General features: G+C 44.9%; 1 protein-coding gene across 1 annotated transcript in view; it reads left to right on the top strand.

The window, feature by feature from the left end:
• Positions 1–21,336, top strand: part of LOC311107062 (protein enabled homolog) — a 136,225-nt gene that overhangs the window by 53,891 nt on the left and 60,998 nt on the right. Inside the window, exons 2-3 of the mRNA XM_084149523.1 lie at positions 11,590–11,755; positions 17,145–17,322. Of these exons, the coding sequence (XP_084005649.1) occupies positions 11,590–11,755; positions 17,145–17,322 (344 nt within the window). The remainder of the gene's footprint in view (positions 1–11,589; positions 11,756–17,144; positions 17,323–21,336) is intronic.

Below are 21,336 nucleotides of genomic sequence, written 5' to 3'. Positions count from 1 at the left end.
ATACAAGGCTAACAAGACCACAAAGTGCTCCAATGCTCCTATGTTATCTAGCCAACTCTTATAACGATCTGCCACTGACTGTTGTCATGCCAGACATGCTTGCTAGAGCACATACAGATGGGACCAGACTATGAAGAAACCATTTCATGAAGCAAATGAATTCCTTATTGATGACATAATCACTTGGGTGTCTTGTAAGTTGTATACAAGCTGAAGCAGAGTGAGAGGACAAGGTGTTTCCGTGATTAGCCTGCTAGCATTAGCCTTGATACTGGATCTCCATGTATTTCTCAGCAGGGGTCTGGTGAAGTTGGTCCTATGTCTAGCCGTGTGGAACACCTCCAACTGACTGGGACTTTGCTAAGACTTACCCCACACCAGTGTGTCGCCAGTGTTTTATGTTAATGCTAACTCTAGTGTAATTGTGTTTCCATCAGGAGTGTGACTCTAAAGACTTGAGGTTATCAGAATCAACAACCTCTGCATCATCAAGACTGTTGCTTTGTGAGAAGGTGTTAAAGTTCACAGCCATTGTTATGTAATGCAACTGAAAAGTACCAGTGTCCCGGCATTGGCCTAAGTCAGAGCAGGTCTGCCGGAGCCATGGTCCAGTGAGACACGAGTGCCGGCCCGCGTAGATGGAAAAATAAAAGTCTGAGCCTTTTGGGTAAAACACCGGGGTAAATCTCAGATAGAAACTCCACATTATGTTAACAGTCTCTTCACACCAACACCTCCACCTACACTGGGCCTCTAACAGTTTGAGGATCAGCAGGCTTCTGGCACCTCAATCATCAGTGAATTTTCAGCAGTGGCATTTCTCACCCCTTCCCTTCTGCTCTTCTACCATAGCTGAGAGGAATCCAGAGTATTGTCTGCTCTTGGTTTGTAGCCGTCCTGGGCTTTGGAGAAAGTGTTGAAACGGAGGAGTGTATAAACTACCTCTGTGGATGTTTGCTGCGCAAACCATCACGTCACATTCTGTGCTCTGTTGAAGGAAGAGCTCTAGAAATGGAACAGTCCACTATTTGCTCACATGATGAGTTGTAAGGCTAACGTTTTGTCCCATCTCTAGCCAGCAGTACTCTGGTGTCAGGCTAGCCCATCTCTAACCAGCAGTACTCTGGTGTCAGGCTAGCCCATCTCTAACCAGCAGTACTCTGGTGTCAGGCTAGCCCATCTCTAACCAGCAGTACTCTGGTGTCAGGCTAGCCCATCTCTAGCCAGCAGTACTCTGGTGTCAGGCTAGCCCATCTCTAACCAGCAGTACTCTGGTGTCAGGCTAGCCCATCTCTAGCCAGCAGTACTCTGGTGTCAGGCTAGCCCATCTCTAGCCAGCAGTACTCTGGTGTCAGGCTAGCCCATCTCTAACCAGCAGTACTCTGGTGTCAGGCTAGCCCATCTCTAACCAGCAGTACTCTGGTGTCAGGCTAGCCCATCTCTAACCAGCAGTACTCTGGTGTCAGGCTAGCCCTGAGTTTCTGCTCCTTCTCACCCCTGTGTGAGTGACACTAGGTGGTGGCCACCTGAGAGGGGCTGGTTGTGGCAAAGTGGAGACTAGTACTATGCTGGCATTCTCACTCTGGTGCACTGGAGGCCCATGTGGGGAGGTGTGCTGTACTGTGCTGTGCTGCTTCCCCTCCAGCTGCGGTGTGTATGCGTTTGCACTTTCTTGGTTTGGGAAATATCCTGGCAACCAGCCGTTGGTGGATCAGTGTTCTAGGCTAGCCCCAGTGGTGTGTCTACTATCTACAGTGCATTCGGAAAGTATTCAGACCCCTTGACTTTTTCCACATTTTGATACGTTACAGCCTTATTCTAAAATTGATTAAATAGTTTTTCCCCCTCATCAATCTACACACAATATCCCATAATAACAATGCAAAAACAGGTTTTTAGATTTTTTTTGCAAATGTATACAAAAATAAATACATTAAATATCAAATTTACATAAGTATTCAGACTCTTTACTCAGTACTTTGTTGAAGCACCTTTGGCAGCGATTACAGCCTCGAGTCTTATTGGGTATGACACTACAAGCTTGGCACACCTGTATTTGGGGATTTTCTCCCATTCTTCTCTGCAGATCCCCTCAAGCTCTGTCAGGTTGGATGGGGAGCGTTGCTGCACAACTATTTTCAGGTCCCTCCAGAGATGTTCGATCGGGTTCAAGTCCAGGCTCTGGCTGGGCCACTCAATGACATTCAGGGACTTGTCCTGAAGCCACTCCTGCATTGTCTTGGCTGTGTGCTTAGGGTTGTTGTCCTTTTGGAAGGTGAACCTTCGCCCCAGTCTGAGGTCATGAGTGCTCTGGAGCAGGTTTTCATCAAGGATCTCTCTGTACTTTGCTCAGTTCATCTTTCCCTCAATCCTGACTAGTCTCCCAGTCCCTGCCGCAGAAAACCATCCCCACAGCATGATGCTGCCACCACCATGCTTCACCGTAGGGATGGTGCCAGGTTTCCTCAGAACAGAGAATCTTGTTTCTCATGGTCTGAGAGTACTTTAGGTGCCTTTTGGCAAACTCCAAGCGGGCTGTCATGTGCCTTTTACTGAGGAGTGGCTTCCATCTGGCCACTCTACCATAAAGGCCTGATTGGTGGAGTGCTGCAGAGATGGTTCTCCCATCTCCACAGAGGAACTCTGGACCTCTGTCGGAGTGACCATCGGGTTCTTGGTCACCTCCCTGACCAAGGCCCTTCTCCCCCAATTGCAGAGTTTGGCTGGGCGGCCAGCTCTAGGAAGAGTCTCGGTGGTTCCAAACTTCTTCCATTTAAGAATGATGGGGGCCACTGTGTTCTTGGGGACCTTTTTTAATGCTGAAGAAATTTTTTGGAGCCCTTCCCCAGATCTGTGCCTCGACACAATCATGTTTCAGAGCCATACTTCATGGCTTGGTTTTTGCTCTGACATGCATTGTCAACTGTGGGACCTTATGTAGACAGGTGTGTGCCTTTCCAAATAATATAATGTCCAATCTATTAAATTTACCACAGGTGGACTCCAATCAAGTTGTAGAAACATCTTAAGGATGATCAATGGAAACAGGATGAATCTGAGCTCAATTTTGGACGCGCCTGTCTCCCATCACTGCTCCATGAACAGCCACCCAGCCCTCAACCATGGCCCTCTTCCCTGGCCCTCTTCCCTGGCCCTCTCATCCAGCCACAGGGGCCACATAGATGTGGTCCCCAGCTTCTTCTGTGAGTCAGAGCAGACACCATGGAAATTCCCTTCTCTTCTGTCTTAGGGCCTCAAAGTTGAGTCAAAGCCCAAAACAAACATGTTTTATTTAAATCTACTCAGAGCCTCAACATGAGTTGTGGGAAAAAGCCACTGTCCTTCGTGTTTCTTTGTCTTACTTTGCTTTGTTTGGATTTACAGGGTTTGTCCCATTTTTCAGCTTGGAAAATGGCCTCTGCCCAGACTGAGTGTAGAGCCTAGTTCAGCCTCTTATTAAAGCCAACAATAGCCATGGCATTAAAACTGCGGACAGATACCCATGCCAACATTCCTGTTTGTTAAACCCTAACCGCTGCATGCAAGTACACCATTTAGAGATCAGGGTTTCCTCTACTCTCTCTGTGGCTATGTGGAAAATACACAACTGTCGACCAAGGCCTCCCTTTTGGTGTTGTGCCTACAGGGGACAGAGGAAGTGGTGGAGGGAAGTGCTGTCTGTCTGCCCCTGGGAAGACTGACTGACTGACTGACTGACTGACTGACGAGTCTTTCTGAAGGTAATCCAGAAACTGTTCTCTGCAGTTTAATTGTAAGAATTGGACATTCTGACAAAGTCTGTTCATTCGACTGTGTTGAAAATAACGATTTAGACCTTTTTACAGACATAAACAATGGAGTGTTCCTTCAAAAAGAATTTGCCTTCCTGTTCTTAGCAATAACAATCAGAGCGGTGATACATTGACCATTTGCCATGTATTCTTTGGTAGGGAAATAGAAGGCAGGCGCTGTATTGCATAAGCAGGCCTAGCTAGTCCCTGGAGCGCTTCTCACAGTTCTGCTGGCTATGACGTCACCAGCGCTAGCTGCCTCCTCTCTGTGCTCTCTCCTCTCTGTGCTCTCTCACAGCCAGGCTCTTTGATGTTATATTTTGATATAGAGACGTTAACATTAATGAAGGGACAGAAACCCTCTCCTATACCTGTTCCAATTCCACCAGCTCAACGTTACAGCTTCATGGGTGTGTTTGTACCTGTCTAAATGTGGTGTTTGTGTGTCTGTTGTGTACTGTAGTGTGTGTGTACTGCACTGTACTGTAGTGTGTCTGCCTGTGTGTGTGTACTGTACTCTGTGGTTTGTGTACTGTGTGTGTGTGTATTTACTATGTACAGTACCAGTCGAAAGTTTGGACACCTACTCATTCCAGGGTTTTTCTTTATTTTCACTATTTTCTATATTGTAGAATAATAGTGAAGACATCAAAACTATGTAATAACACATATGGAATCATGTAGTAACCAAAAAATTGTTAAACAAATCAAAATATATTTTATATTTGAGATTCTTCAAATAGCCACCGTTTGCCTTGATGACAGCTTTGCACACTCTTGGCATTATCTCAAGCAGCTTCACCTGGAATGCTTTTCCAACAGTCTTGAAGGGAGTTCCCACATATGCTAAGCACTTGTTGGCTGCTTTTCCTTCACTCTGCGGTCCGCCCCATCCCAAACCATCTCAATTGGGTTGAGGTCGGGGGATTGTGGAGGCCAGGTCATCTGATGCACCACTCCATCACTCTCCTTCTTGGTAAAATAGCCCTAACACAGCCTGGAGGTGTGTTGGGTCATTGTCCTGTTGAAAAACAAATGATAGTCCCACTAAGCCAAAACCAGATGGGATGGCGTATCGCTGCAGAATGCTGTGGTAGCCATGCTGGTTAAGTGTGTCTTGAATCTTAAATAAATCACAGACAGTGTCACCAGCAAAACACCCCCACACCATAACAACTCCTCCTCCATTTCCACCGGTCTAATGTCCATTGCTCGTGTTTCTTGGCCCAAGCAAGTCTCTTCTTCTTATTGGTGTCTTTTAGTAATGTTTTTTTTACAGCAATTTGACCATGAAGGCCTGATTCACACAGTCTCCTCTGAACAGTTGATGTTGAGATGTGTCTGTTACTTGAACTCTGTGAAGCATTTATTTGGGCTGCAATTTCTGAGGCTGGTAACTCTAATGAACTTATCCTCTGCAGCAGAGGTAACTCTGGGTCTTCCATTCCTGTGGCGGTCCTCATGAGAGCCAGTTTCATCATAGCGGTTAGTTTTTGCGACTGCACTTGAAGAAACTTTCAAAGTAATTTTTTGAGCTATTCCTGCCATAATATGGACTTGGTCTTTTACCAAATATGGCTATTTTCTGTATACCCCCCTACCTTGTCACAACACACCTGATTGGCTCAAAGGCATTAAGAAGGAAAGAAATTCCACAAATTAACTTTTAAGAAGGCACACCTGTTAATTGAAATGCATTTCAGGTGAATACCTCATGAAGCTGGTTGAGAGAATGCCAAAAGTGTGCAAAGCTGTCATCAAGGCAAAGGCTAGCTATTTGAAGAATCTCAAATATAAAATGTGATTTGTTTAACCATTTTTTGGTTACTACATGATTCCATATGTGTTATTTCATAATTTTGATGTCTTCACTATTATTCTACAATATAAAAAATAAAGAAAAACCCTTGAATGAGTAGGTGTGTCCAAACTTTTGACTGGTACTGTATAAGGGGGTGGTGTTGGTGGTATTCTGAGTGGAGTACTCTACTACCCTGTCCTTCAGAGAGGCTGAAGAGAGCCCAGAGGCAGCTGTTTAAGTGTACTGAGAGCAGACAGAGCAGACTGAGAGGAACTAATAGGGAGAAGAGAGGCTCTGAATGGGATCAGGACTATGATGAGAAGGTCTGGGTCTGTCTGGGTCTACTCAACTAAGCATTAAGGCAACACAATACTAGCCTATAACCTCCATTGAGTTAGAGAAGCCACTGTCCTTAGCTTTGTTTTCCTACACAGCTAGCTACAAATCTACTAGGTAGGCAGGACTCTACAACAACCTACATTGAGAAGCTAGCTACTTTCCTTTACATTTGTTTTGCTTTACGTCCATTCTTGTGAATCCCATTTAGCTTCACAGTGATGCGAATAACCTTTCTGGGTCTCTCAGTCTCTCTGTTATGACAACAGTAAGCCGTTGTACACTAACACGCATTATTCAACCCATATGTGTTTGAGAGGGTGGTCAGCCAATTGCTTAGATGACTGTGCAGATTTGGGGTGAAAGAAGTGAAAATTAAGGGGTAATGAGCGACCTCTGATCCGACAACTGATGTTTAAGGGGAAGGGCAGTCCACCACCAATGCTATGTTGCTACCTCAAGCCCACTCGGAGGGCTGAGACTGCGCTAGACACTTGGTTTGGGGTTGGATTCCTCTGGGTTTCAGTTGCCTGTGGTTGGAAAGTGGTGGCGGATCAGAGCCAAAGGCCTTAGTTATGTTCCAGATTCTCTCTGGTGGTTTAGACTAGAGCACTATACTTCATTACACGTCTCCTACAAGAGTCCCGTGAAACAAGGAAACCAGTGGAAATGTGAAACAAGGGAATCTTGTAATAAGAGCTTGGTTATAAAATGTATTTGAATACTGAGTAGAGCAGAAGCCCATGAATAAATTACATTTCCATTGTTCTTTTCCATTCATTTGCATTGTATTTTATAACTACAGTGAGGGAAAAAAGTATTTGATCCCCTGCTGATTTTGTACGTTTGCCCACTGACAAAGACATGATCAGTCTATAATTTTAATGGTAGGTTTATATGAACAGTGAGAGACAGAATAACAAAAAAATCCAGAAAAATGCATGTAAAAAATGTTATAAATTGATTTGCATTTTAATGAGGGAAATAAGTATTTGACTCCTCTGCAAAACATGACTTAGTACTTGGTGGCAAAACCCTTGTTGGCAATCACAGAGGTCAGACGTTTCTTGTAGTTGGCCACCAGGTTTGCACACATCTCAGGAGGGATTTTGTCCCACTCCTCTTTGCAGATCTTCTCCAAGTCATTAAGGTTTCGAGGCTGACGTTTGGCAACTCGAACCTTCAGCTCCCTCCACAGATTTTCTATGGGATTAAGGTCTGGAGACTGGCTAGGCCACTCCAGGACCTTAATGTGCTTCTTCTTGAGCCACTCCTTTGTTGCCTTGGCCGTGTGTTTTGGGTCATTGTCATGCTGGAATACCCATCCATTTTCAATGCCCTGGCTGAGGGAAGGAGGATCTCACCCAAGATTTGACGGTCATGGCCCTGTCCATCGTCCCTTTGATGCGGTGAAGTTGTCCTGTCCCCTTAGCAGAAAAACACCCCCAAAGCATAATGTTTCCACCCCCATGTTTGACGGTGGGGATGGTGTTCTTGGGGTCATAGGCAGCATTCCTCTTCCTCCAAACACGGCGAGTTGAGTTGATGCCAAAGAGCTCCATTTTGGTCTCATCTGACGACAACACGTTCACCCAGTTCTCCTCTGAATCATTCAGATGTTCATTGGCAAACTTCAGACGGCCCTGTATATGTGCTTTCTTGAAACAGGGGGACCTTGCGGGCGCTGCAGGATTTCAGTCCTTCACGGCGTAGTGTGTTACCAATTGTTTTCTTGGTGACTATGGTCCCAGCTGCCTTGAGATCATTGACAAGATCCTCCCGTGTAGTTCTGGGCTGATTCCTCACCGTTCTCATGATCATTGCAACTCCACGAGGTGAGATCTTGCATGGAGCCCCAGGCCGAGGGAGATTGACAGTTATTTTGTGTATCTTCCATTTGCGAATAATCGCACCAACTGTTGTCACCTTCTCACCAAGCTGCTTGGTGATGGTCTTGTAGCCCATTCCAGCCTTGTGTAGGTCTACAATCTTGTCCCTGACATCCTTGGAGAGCTCTTTGGTCTTGGCCATTGTGGAGAGTTTGGAATCTGATTGATTGATTGCTTCTGTGGACAGGTGTCTTTTATACAGGTAACAAGCTGAGATTAAGAGCACTCCCTTTAAGAGTGTGCTCCTAATCTCAGCTCCTTACCTGTATAAAAGACACCTGGGAGCCAGAAATCTTTTGGATTGAGAGGGGGTCAAATACTTATTTCCCTCATTAAAATGCAAATCAATTTATAACATTTTTGACATGCGTTTTTCTGGATTTTGTTGTTGTTATTCTGTCTCTCACTGTTCAAATAAAACTACCATTGAAATTATAGACTGATCATTTCTTTGTCAGTGGGCAAACGTACAAAATCAGCAGGGGATCAAATACTTTTTTCCCTCACTGTAGTTCATGGTCAACATGAGAAAAGAACTGCTTTTGACCATGTCCTTTACTATTCAATGTCATCTCTTTATCTATGCAGGAGGATTGACTGTTGTACAATACTTCCATTGTATGTCATTCACCAGTTTGTTTCTACTGAAGACTGTAGGGTTGTTATTGTTGTCAATTAGGAGCATATTAACGGGAGGTGTGCTTTATTGTCAGGTGTGTTCACACTGGGAAGATGACTGTCTTGTGGAGGTGTGTGTGTGTGTGAGACTAGGAAGCTAGCTATGTGTAGTGGGATAAGTGGGTTCAGGTCTCTTGGCAGGTTATTAGCACTCACATACAGTCTACAGCAGGCAGGCAGATGTATAACTGCCTCTGCCTGGCTAAAGCAATTCAGTTCTAAAGATAGTCATACAGGCGCTAATGGAAAGCAATAATGGAATGATGATTTTCTCGGATGAAAGAGCATAGATCATCTTCGAGCTCAGCCACAAATATTATGCGCTTTAGTTAGAATACTGTTTTTCAGATTTTTAAATCTGTTAGTGGTCTTTAAGAGTAATTTGTGCTGAGACTCTGGTACCCTTTTGTTGACAAAGCAATTTGCTGTTGCAGTTACCTTTAATGTACAGCCAGTAACCATAGCTGTTATGTCTGTGCCTACCCTGCTCTCATGGGTCATTATATCGTAGATGGAGTGATGCATGTCTCTGAGCACGAGGTTGCTTTGTGTTTATGGCTGTTTTCCTTTGAAGAGAGAGGCTGGTGACCTTCATGGCTCTGTCTGTTTGGCAGGGCATAGTTAATTTGTTATACTGCTGTATGCTGATGGGTGCTGAGAGTGAGGGGTGGGTTGGGTTCTCCCTTGCAGAGGGAGTGAGATGACGAAGGTACTACTGAGTAAGAGACCCTCCCCTGTTCCTCCCTTCCAAAGCATTATCTTCCCACATCAAGTCTGGGAACTCCCTGCCTCCCTGTAGGCCTAGGGCCTGTCAGTGTTCAGCCAGCTTTGCAATTCCGGTCTTATTCTCTTGTTTTCTGCCTTCTGAGACTTTTGTGGAATTGCTCTCTGTCTCTCTGCCATCTCCGGTCTGACTAGAGTTCAATAATCAGTGGTCCACCCATTGGATTCCTCAGGAAACGACCGCCAGATGACATTGATTCTGATGAATCAAGCTGTGGAGAGGAGATGCGTGTTTCAAGCCTCTTTGAAAGAAGAAAGTGGAAAACGGGCTTTCCCATGCATGGTTTAATGTTGTTGAACAACACTCCCTTCTCCCCTGCTGACACTCACCTGAGAGAGGTTGTGTGTGGCGGTTCACACACACACACACACACACTTCCCAATATCCCCTGGCTCTCTTCTGCTCTCCTATATTCTCTTCCCCAGGGCCTCTAACCTCTCTCTCTCTTTCTCTCTCTTTCTCTCTCTCTCACTTTTTTCTCCTCCATCTTTCTCTTTGCCTCTCTCTCTCTCTCTTCACATTCTGCCGCTCTCTCTCCTGTCTGTCTCCTCCTGTTGGAGTAGTTGCTATGGAGTGGGAGGGAGGGTGAAGCATGTTGGTGAATAATTTACTGCCTGACAGGGCCTTGGCCTAATTGTTTTGTTCTGCTGGTCGGTAACAGAGTTGGCCAAGTCTCAAATGACACCCACTACTATAGCCTATATAGTGCATTAGTTTTGACCAGAGCCCTTTGTGGTGAGGCAGGAGTGTGGACAGGTAGGAGTGTGGTGGTGTATGTAGTTACCAAGACTCTGTTAAATACTAGGCCTAGGCTTTATGGTTTCTCCATAGTCAAACATTGGCAGTAGAATGGCCTTACTGAAGAGCTCAGGGACATTCAACGTGGCACTGTCATAGGATGTCACCTTTCCTACAGTCAGTTCGTCAAATTTCTGCCCTGCTAGATCTGCCTCGGTCAACTGTAAGTGCTGTTATTGTGAAGTGAAAACGTCTAGGAGCAACAGCCACTCAGCCGCGAAGTGGTAGACCACACAAGCTCACAGAACGGGACCGCTGAAACTCGTAAAAATTGTCTGTCCTCGGTTGCAACACTCACTACCAAACTGCCTCTGGAAGCAACGTCAGCACAATAACTGTTTGTCAGAAGCTTCATGAAATGGGTTTCCATGGCCGAGCAGCCGCACACAAGCCTAAGATCACCATGCGCAATCCCAAGCGTCGGCTGGAGTGGGGTAAAGCTCGTCGCCATTGGACTCTGGAGCAGTGGAAACGCATTCTCTGGAGTGATGAATCAAGCTTCACCATCTCGCAGTCCGATGGACGAATCTGGGTTTGGCGGATGCTAGGAGAATGCTACCTGCTCGAATGCATAGTACCAACTGTAAAGTTTGGTGGAGGAGAAATAATAGTCTGGGGCTGTTTTTCATGGTTCGGGCTAAGCCCCTTAGATCCAGTGAAGGGAAATCTTAATGCTACAACATACAATGACATTCTAGATGATTCTGTGCTTCCAACTTTGTGGCAACAGTTTGGGGAAGGCCCTTTCCTGTTTCAGCATGACAATGGCCCTGTGCACAAAGCGAGGTCCATACAGAAATGGTTTGTCGATCGGTGTGGAAGAACTTGACTGGCCTGCACAGAGCCCTGACCTCAGCCCCATCGAACACCTTTGGGATGAATTGGGATGCTGACTGTGAGCCAGGCCTAATCACCCAACATCAGTGCCCGACCTCACTAATGCTCTTGTAGCTGAATGGAAGCAAGTCCCCGCAGCAATGTTCCAACATCTAGTGGAAAGCCTTCCCAGAAGAGTGGAGGCTGTTATAGCAGCAAAAGGGGGACCAACTCCATATTAATGCCCATGAGGTGTCCACATACTTTTGGTCATATAGTGTATCTTAATGGATATTTGACACCCCCTTAGACCATTCTCCTTTTAATCATGTCCGATCTCATTACATAAACAACTCCTCCAATGCCATTACATTTGACATTTTAGTCATTTAGCAGATGCTCTTATCCAGAGCGACTTACAGTTAGTGAGTGCATACATTTTCATACTGGCTCCCCGTGGGAATCGAACCCACAACCCTGGCGTTGCAAGCGCCATGCTCTACCAACTGAGCTACAGGAGGCATTACCCTCTCAGACAGCCACTCTTCCAGTTCCTGACTTTCAGGAGACCACAAATGTTGCTGTGCTGGCCAGGCTTGATTAACTCTGATCAACTGTTTGGGGTAGAAACCAATGTCCCCTTGTGTACTGCTGTTTAACGTGTGTCCCTGTTTCTCTCACTTCTCCTCTCTGCAGTGAACAGAGTATCTGTCAGGCGCGGGCCGCTGTCATGGTGTATGACGATGCCAATAAGAAATGGGTTCCAGCCGGCGGCTCCACAGGCTTCAGCAGAGTGCACATATACCACCACACGGGCAACAACGCCTTCCGGGTGGTGGGACGCAAAATACAGGACCATCAGGTGAGTCAGTGGGACAGCATGGGGCTGGATGATTTGAGAAGTATGTAGTGCTTGTGAAGACTTTATGAATGCAATATAAAGACTTTAGAAGTTGTCGTTTATTTGAAGTGGGACCAGGATTTCACGAGCCTGAGAACTGCACTGATCGGATGACTCTAGAGTTCTTTACGTTATTCCGTCTCTGACGTGTCATTAGGAGAGTAGCCTGGCAGCCATCTTGCTTTTCTCAGTGTCTCTCAGCAATGATCCAGCTCTGTAATTGGAAACAGATCGGAGAGCTCTGCTGCTCCATTAGTAACCGTCACATCACAGCCAAGCTCTCAAAAACATCAATCTGTCGGTCTGTTTGTCCCTAGTCCATGGTTAGCTATAGCGTCAACAGACAGCAACAACAATGTAGATCCAGGCCAGAGAGGAAATGTAACAGTCTCCTGTATTCCTCTCCTCTCTGACTGCCTTTACTCCATTCGATAAGATCCGGCCAGGCAGCCAGTGATACACATCTGTATTTAATGAAGTGAACCTTTTTGTGGAAAATTAGAGGATGGCCTGTTCTTAGGAAAAATAGGAGGCATATTTAGAGAAACACGACACCAGGTGCTGCTGAATTGTTTCCACGGTACCAGACTACACCTCTCCTATTGGTGGATTAGTGTTGGAGCTGATTGTTGTCTGTTTGGTGTTTGTTTGGTATTTGGTAGCCTTCTGTGTGTGTTGCTAGCGTACACAATGCAGCTGACCCTTGCCCAAACCCATCTCCTGGGTTTTTAACTGAATTCCCCCCCAACTCCGAACCCCTTTAAATTCAGTTATGTCAGCAGGAACTGAAAAACTCTTGTTTTCCCTCTTCGTCTGTTATTCTCATTACAAACAAAGTGGTTTCCCTGAAATAGACTTAAAGGAAGCCATGATGGGCTGTTTTCAGCTTTAAGAGTGAATAGGTTTTAGTAGAGGTATATTATCCTGCCTTGGTTGGGACTGAGCAGATGGTTAGCTTGGTCTGATTTGATCCTGCATATGTTCTAAAAGAGTTCACTCTACATGTCTGGGAGTATCTCTCTCAGGGCATCAGACTGTTGGTATTTAGTAGATTTCACTGTAATGGTGTTAGTGGATAGACTCGCACACAGAACACTTCTGCCAGTCCATTAGTTGGGGGATGATCACTATAGGATCCAGTCAGTGTTGCATTCCAGAACATCGGTGCTGTCTCTCAGGGCCTCACTGCCACACAGGAAGAGTGTTTGTGGAGAGGGCTGAGTGCAGTACTAGTGTAGTCCAATGAGGCATTGTCTACCACCAGAGGCACAGTGGACCAGGGGTCTTTTCTGCAGTGGCAGATCCTGTTATATACTCCTGTCTCAGGAGAGGCCAATGGAGACGTGTTTCTGGTCAGGACCATGCAGTGATTGAGACCGAGAGCTGTGGTGTGACGGTCAGACATAAACACACAGGCCACAGCGGCTTCTTGGTTCACAGAACCTCCAACAGAACCTCTATCCCGCGGGACTTGCGGGCCCCAACAGAGATCATTGCGGCTCAGTCTGCATCTTTTGTGCTGTGGACGGTCAGACGATTTTATTTGGAAACGGTCGTCTTTCTGCTTTGCTAATATGTGTTAACCTAGGCCTACCTATTGTATTAAAAGCACCTCTTTGTCACATTATTCACACAATCAGAATTTGCTGCTAAAGTTCAGTAGCCTACCTCTCCTAGTTGGGCGCGCAAGGTCAAGTGCGCCTATACAGTATTTGTGGTCTCAATGAAATGGAGTAGGCTGCCTATGCATGGATAGAGTGAGTCAGGTGGCAATTATCTTTCCAATGAAATTAACTTAAAAGTGATTAGACTATAGTTTACTACGGTGTCTGTAAATAAATACTGATAATGGAAAGAAGTGGAGGGCGCTCAACCAACGTGAGTTGGGGTGCAATCAAAACATAAGCATCTTTGAAAAGGAAATTGCGCATTGCACGCATACCATGGTGAGTGAGCGTTGCGCCTTTTCACTTTTCAATAAATATTGATTACCCATTTGTCTCTGCCTGTAAATCGTCCTCCTGAATGGAAGGCTATATCCTATTTGCAAAACATAGCTCAAGAGAAAGTGCAAGTGTCCGCTCTCATCATTCTGGCTGCTTCAAGTTCAGTAGCCATACCTCTCCACTCCTAGTAGGGCGTGCAAGATCAGTTGTGTGTGTGTGTGGTCTCAATTAAATAGAGTAGGCTATATGCATGGGTGGAGACGCATGGGGAAGTTATATTTCCAAGGAAATTAACTTCCTAAATAGGATTAGGCTAAAGTTTACTAAATTGCCTGGAAATAAATATTGATCACCCATATTTGTATGCGTCTGAAAATTTCCCCACTCTTAAAAGGTAGGCTATATGCTAAATGTAGCTCAAGAGAAAGTGCAAAAGTGTCCGCTCTCTCACTAACTGGGCTCTCTTCAAACTACGTCTAGCCTATTGGCTGATATATCCCAGTAATACCGATAGCTTAATATAGTGGGCCACGTGAGAATCTCTGGTAATTTCACAATTCTTGATTTTGCCTATAGGGTGCAAAATTGCTGGGACCATGGCTGGCAAGCGAGCTTCGTTACATACACCTAAAATAACATTGCGGGACTACGGTTGGGTTCGGCACAAGTTCTTCCTGGAGCGGGTGGGAGTTGGACAGAAAGACAGTGGGAGCGGGCTGGTTGCAGTATGAAAAGCTGAGCGTGGGATGAAGAAATCAGTCCCGTGCAGACCTCTACCTTCTCCCAGCGCAGCACCCCGCTCCCCTCCGAGAACTTACCCACAGAGGCCAGTTAAAGATGACAGCAAACCCAGCCCTGATGCAGGGGGTGTCAAGTACTATTTAATTCTTGGATGTTTTTCTTTCTTTGAAGACTTTATAAAAAACCTCCAGTAGTCGCTATTTGTTCCCCCTGAAGCAATAAACCCTGACCACTTTTTAAGAATCGAATTTAGAGTTCCTACCCCCCCATTAACTTTGAAGGCCTCGTTTCTGGAATGCCTGACCCTGGTCTGCTTGTCTATTACTTCCTGTATAGCAGCAAACTGGAGCAGAGGGATTTAACGCAGTGGAAAAACCTCAGTGTTATTGTTTTCATTTTACCAATGCAATAAAAAGTTATTGCTGGCCCTCTCCCTCTCTTGGTCTCACACTCATCCTTACAATTGCTGTAGACCTATACTGTGTGTGTAGGACAATTGACGTAGATATCCAAAAACACATGTCACAGTTTCTAAATATTGATCCAATAGTCTCATTCCTATGATGACTAAAGTGTCAAAGTGCAGTGTCTCCAGAGTAGTGAGGTCTTGCTGTTGTCTCTACAGTCGCTGAGCGTTGCAGAATCCATACCCTCAAGGAGAGAGAGAGAGAGAGAGAGAGAGAGAGAGCTAACACACAGCATTCCTCCTGTAGGAGAGAGCGAGGGAGTGCTCGCTGGTCGGCATGTGCTGTATCAGCACTCCCAGAACCCCCTCTGTCTTCTCCCTGACTTCTCCCGTCCCGTGGGAAGAGAGGAGGACAGGTCGTTACGAGGCCTTGCTCTCCTGCTGTTGTTCATGTCAACACAAGGAGAAAGGTCCTTCACACCACCACTATAAACACTCACAGCGACATGTATCCTCAACATGTAGGAGGAACTTGACTCTTCTTAGAACTGGGTTCAGATGATCATTGGACTCCATGGAAAGGTCATGTTGACACACTGTTATGGGTTCATAGCAGCAAACTGGTTAACGAACACGGACCCGGTGTAGGATTTCTGTTGTCAAAGATGTATAGTCTTCATCCTCTGCTTAGTAAGTCAATAATTTGATCATAAAGGGACATGTTTCTATATTGCTTCATAACTCTTTTAATCAGACTTTAATCCCACGTCAATCCTGATGCATGTTAATTAGGCCCTCTGATGAATTTCTGGTTTCTAATTATTATGATTTAATATTGATGTGATTGACTTTTATTTAAAATGAGACGGGATGAATGCAAAACGTATGAAGATTTGGTGCTGCTTATTATTTTTTGACTGATACAGCCACCTGTCTGCATCTGTTTAGTGCAGAGAATCGATCAGAGGAAGGTAGACTATCTATCTGTAGTGTTGGGGCTTTGGCTTGTCAAGGTCATTTCAACCATTCAGTATGAAACACACTAATGATGGCTGAAGTTGAAACTAGTTGGTTTAAAATAAAAATCTATAGATGATGAATAGGCACAATATATTTTGCGCATTTCAGATTATTATTCAATTTATGCATCTTTATTGGACTGTAAGGTAGCAATATAGCATACTTTCCCTTTTGCACTGACTCTTTCAACTGGTGACTGCAGCAGTGAAATCTATAGCCTAGGCCTTGAATGCTGCTCAGAGCCTGACTCGACTGAAGAGCTAATAGAGTTCAGGAGTGTTTCTTGGCTGGGGTACAGTATTGCTGATTTCTGATAGGGGCTAGATTAACTATATTTGTTATGCTCGGTTCCTCTACTGTTCCTCTGTCTCTGACTGGAGTTGAACCGACAGCCGTTTTGTTTTTTCTGCTCCGCTGTGTGCCTCAGTGAGCTCATCAACAAAAATGAGAGAACAGATTATGTAAATCTCTGGCCTGGCCGCCCAGAGGAAAAATAAAGCTAGAAACCAACACATCTTCACTTTCAAGAGCCAAAGGAATGTTCCAATTAAATTCTAGATATTTAAAATAAACGTGGTGCGGATATTATAGGTGTTTTTTCCACGGCTTTCACCAACCCTAACATTCTAGAACTGAACAACTATCTTGATCCTCAAGCTGTGAATGATTGCTTTGGAGCTGAACGCAGCTCATTTGATTCCCTCCATTTACTTATGAAAGGTGTGCTCATGTTTCTCTGAACTGAAAACTATAGACAGCGTTTCTTCTTGGTCATATGCCAAAGCGATTAAATAACCACATATATTTAACATTTCAAGGTGGCTTGTGCTTTACTGTAGTGAGTGGCGGTTCTTAAGTGCTTTTAGACTGACTGAGGAGTATTAGCTTTTATGTATGACTCACTTTATAGAGTAGACCTATTATGTGCTCTACAAAGCTACATTTCCTGTTATCATGATAAACGTATTCTGAGCAACACGGTTCTTTCTGTGCTTGAGAATAGCTATCTATCAAAACCATCTCACCTCTCTCTCCCTCTCTACCTCTCCTTCTCATTTTACATTTGACATTTCAGTCATTTAGCAGATGCTCTTATCCAGAGCGACTTAGTTAGTGAGTGCATACATTTTCATACTTCTCCATATGAGTGCAATAAACTTGTTTTGAGGAACACGCATAGTCCTTTCAGTACTTCAGAATAAACCATCTCTCTCCACCCCTCTCTCTCCTTCTCCAGGTGGTAATAAACTGTGCCATTCCCAAGGGGCTCAAGTACAACCAGGCCACACAGACCTTCCACCAGTGGCGTGATGCCAGGCAGGTCTACGGCCTCAACTTTGGCAGCAAGGAGGATGCCAACGTATTCGCCAGTGCCATGATGCATGCCCTGGAGGTGCTCAACTCTCAGGACACAGGTGAGGGTAAGCTCCGCTGACTGACAGGAAGACTGACTGCTGTAAAGACCTGAGATATCCACCCAGCTGTCTGTGGGGTTTTAACAAATTAGAGGTGGTCTTGCCTGTTGCCTCACTCACTGCAGTGGTTGGAGTGAGATGTGTCCTGCATGTTAAGTAGGCAGGCATGCAAACCTTATGGCTGATGTAGGAGATGGGCATGGGTTAGCCTTGGAGTGCTTTGCTCCGACACACACAGCTGGTTAACCCCTTACGCTCGTGGAAAGTGGCCTATATGGATGGGGCCAAATTGAAATGATTCTAACAGAAGAAGTATAAAAATCATATGCATGACCATGGTAGCAATTGAAAGAGAACACTTTGGAGTTCATGGCCGGAAATGATCAGACCAAAGTTGAGGACAAAACAGTTAATCTGACACAAGACTGAATCCAAATATTACACTGTTGATTGTATGTACCTTTTACATTTACTGTACATTTCACAGCATTTGTCAATAACGAAATCTAACTGGTGTCTCCAAGTGGCCACACACCTCTCCCCACCCTCACACAATTACTGTTTACGCAATCCAAAAACGTTCAATTATAAATCTGGGTCAATTGGGCTTCATTCTATTGCCAACATGGCTAGCTAAGTTATAAAATAGTATCTTGCTGTGTTAGGCTTTCGAAAGGCACTTCAGACAAACTGAATGTAATTTTGGTGCACATAAAATGGAGTCATGAGTGCATTCAAGTGCATGTTGCGCAGCTAATTTTCTTCACAATAGGACAAACACAGACTCATTCTGTTCAGGACAACCCAGGGTAAAACACGTGTCATCCTTGTAACTGCGGATCAAACATAAACGTTGATACTGTAAATGACATGAGTTTTCAAATATGGAAATGTGAAGTGCACATTTGGACTCGTGGGTACAGTGGGGGAAAAAAGTATTTAGTCAGCCACCAATTGTGCAAGTTCTCCCACTTAAAAAGATGAGAGAGGCCTGTAATTTTCATCATAGGTACACGTCAACTATGACAGACAAAATGAGGGAAAAAAATCCAGAAAATCACATTGTAGGATTTTTTATGAATTTATTTGCTAATTATGGTGGAAAATAAGTATTTGGTCACCTACAAACAAGCAAGAATTCTGGCTCTCACAGACCTGTAACTTGTTCTTTAAGAGGCTTGTCTGTCCTCCACTCGTTACCTGTATTAATGGCACCTGTTTGAACTTGTTATCAGTATAAAAGACACCTGTCCACAACCTCAAACAGTCACACTCCAAACTCCACTATGGCCAAGACCAAAGAGCTGTCAAAGGACACCAGAAACAAAATTGTAGACCTGCACCAGGCTGGGAAGACTGAATCTGCAATAGGTAAGCAGCTTGGTTTGAAGAAATCAACTGTGGGAGCAATTATTAGGAAATGGAAGACATACAAGACCACTGATAATCTCCCTCGATCTGGGGCTCCACGCAACATCTCACCCCGTGGGGTCAAAATGATCACAAGAACGGTGAGCAAAAATCCCAGAACCACACGGGGGGACCTAGTGAATGACCTGCAGAGAGCTGGGACCAAAGTAACAAAGCCTACCATCAGTAACACACTACGCCGCCAGGGACTCAAATCCTGCAGTGCCAGACGTGTCCCCCTGCTTAAGCCAGTACATGTCCAGGCTAGAGTGCATTTGGATGATCCAGAAGAGGATTGGGAGAATGTCATATGGTCAGATGAAACCAAAATAGAACATTTTGGTAAAAACTCAACTCGTCGTGTTTGGAGGACAAAGAATGCTGAGTTGCATCCAAAGAACACCATACCTACTGTGAAGCATGGGGGTGGAAACATCATGCTTTGGGGCTGTTTTTCTGCAAAGGGACCAGGACGACTGATCCGTGTAAAGGAAAGAATGAATGGGGCCATGTATCGTGAGATTTTGAGTGAAAACCTCCTTCCATCAGCAAGGGCATTGAAGATGAAACGTGGCTGGGTCTTTCAGCATGACAATGATCCCAAACACACCGCCCGGGCAACAAAGGAGTGGCTTCGTAAGAAGCATTTCAAGGTCCTGGAGTGGCCTAGCCAGTCTCCAGATCTCAACCCCATAGAAAATCTTTGGAGGGAGTTGAAAGTCCGTGTTGCCCAGCGACAGCCCCAAAACATCACTGCTCTAGAGGAGATCTGCATGGAGGAATGGGCCAAAATACCAGCAACAGTGTGTGAAAACCTTGTGAAGACTTACAGAAAACGTTTGACCTGTGTCATTGCCAACAAAGGGTATATAACAAAGTATTGAGAAACTTTTGTTATTGACCAAATACTTATTTTCCACCATAATTTGCAAATAAATTCATTAAAAATCCTACAATGTGATTTTCTGGATTTATCTTCCTCATTTTGTCTGTCATAGTTGACGTGTACCTATGATGAAAATTACAGGCCTCTCTCATCTTTTTAAGTGGGAGAACTTGCACAATTGGTATGTATGTGGTTTGCTTGTATGACATCAAAGCAGTATTTATTATAATCCTCAATGTCTCATCTTTCAGAACACAGCGACTCCTCTCGATTTACAGCGTTTCCCTCACTCGGTCAACAACTATGTGCAAAAGTAGCCCAATTAGTGGGAAGGATGGGGGCATCTTGTCACGTGATGCTTAAGTTTATAAAGACTGTCAGTGAAAACCCATACAGCTCTGTGAACCAGAGACCCTGGCTGCGTTCCAAACACGTGAAAGACACACCCTCCTCCACTTACCCTCGCCTTATGCCCTTGGGGGAATCCCTGCAGCCATCTTTGCCGTTGGTCCAAACAATTAGCCAAGCAAAGGAAGTGGGCAACATAAGCCCCTCAGCCCTCGTTTGTGATAGTGTGCGAGTGTACAATTCTGTTCACTCCGGAGCCTGAAACGCCCCATAATTCAATTTGTGATGATTGTACATCCGCTAAGAAAAGGCAGCCAAAACTTAAAGCCAACATCAATATAGAGAAGTCAACATACAAGTGTAAGTAAAAACAAATGTAAATAAGTTAGAAATTGTGCTACTAATGCACATGACGGCACAAACACGTCTCGTAAAAGTAATCCGGTTTTTGTTTGGTTAGCTTTTGGAAACGTTAGCTAGCGCATACAACTTTCCCTGACATCACACTTATACATGATCATTTTCGATTTACCTGATATTGTCGGATGGCTAGTATTCGATGTCTGCGGATTCGTTGTTTTCTAGCCAAGATACGAAATGCAATCATAATTGACTGTAGCACATATAAAGCACACACAACAGCTACCGGTGGTTCCATGATGACTGAAAACACAACAGTGGGCAATTTCCGGGCAAGGGCGGTCCATTTTTTAATGAATTCATTCCTCCCTTGCCCTGCAAGTGTCAACTCATCATACGTCATGATACGTCATCAGAAGTGTCCATTTAAGTTGAGGGCTGAGGGGAGAGGGTGTGTCTTTTACATGTTTGGAATGCAGCCCCTGAGCTCTGACCAATGTTCCCTCTAAGATGTGGACGGCCGTGGAGTAGCTCTGAGACTGCCGCGCAGAATAAATACTATATCAGCCCATGGAGAGAAGCATGAGATTGAACTTCACTCGACTTTCTAGAGTTTTCCCTGTTAACACTATCAACGTTTCCCTTTACTGTGGCAATTGTGATTGAATCAACGAAATCTTAGCCACTTTTAATGCAACATAGCGAGAAAACAACCCATGCAAGAGATTTTGTTGTAGGCAGAACGCATCAGAGTAGGATTCTATTGCACGCAAGACTCCGCCCCCGTACTCTACACAGACCAGTGCGGCATAACCAATCAGAGCTGCAGTAGGTCTATATGCAAATCGATCACTGCCATATATGGATATGTGCCATTTACTTTGATCTGGACTGTGGTCAACATTCACAAGGCCACAGGGCCAGACGGATTACCAGGACGTGTACGCCGAGCATGCGCTGACCAACTGGCAAGTGTCTTCACTGACATCTTCAACCTCTCCCTGTCTGAG

The sequence above is a fragment of the Coregonus lavaretus genome (assembly GCF_964263955.1).
Source record: "Coregonus lavaretus genome assembly, chromosome: 31".
Lineage (NCBI taxonomy): Eukaryota > Metazoa > Chordata > Actinopteri > Salmoniformes > Salmonidae > Coregonus > Coregonus lavaretus.
This window is presented reverse-complemented; position numbering and strand designations above follow the sequence as displayed.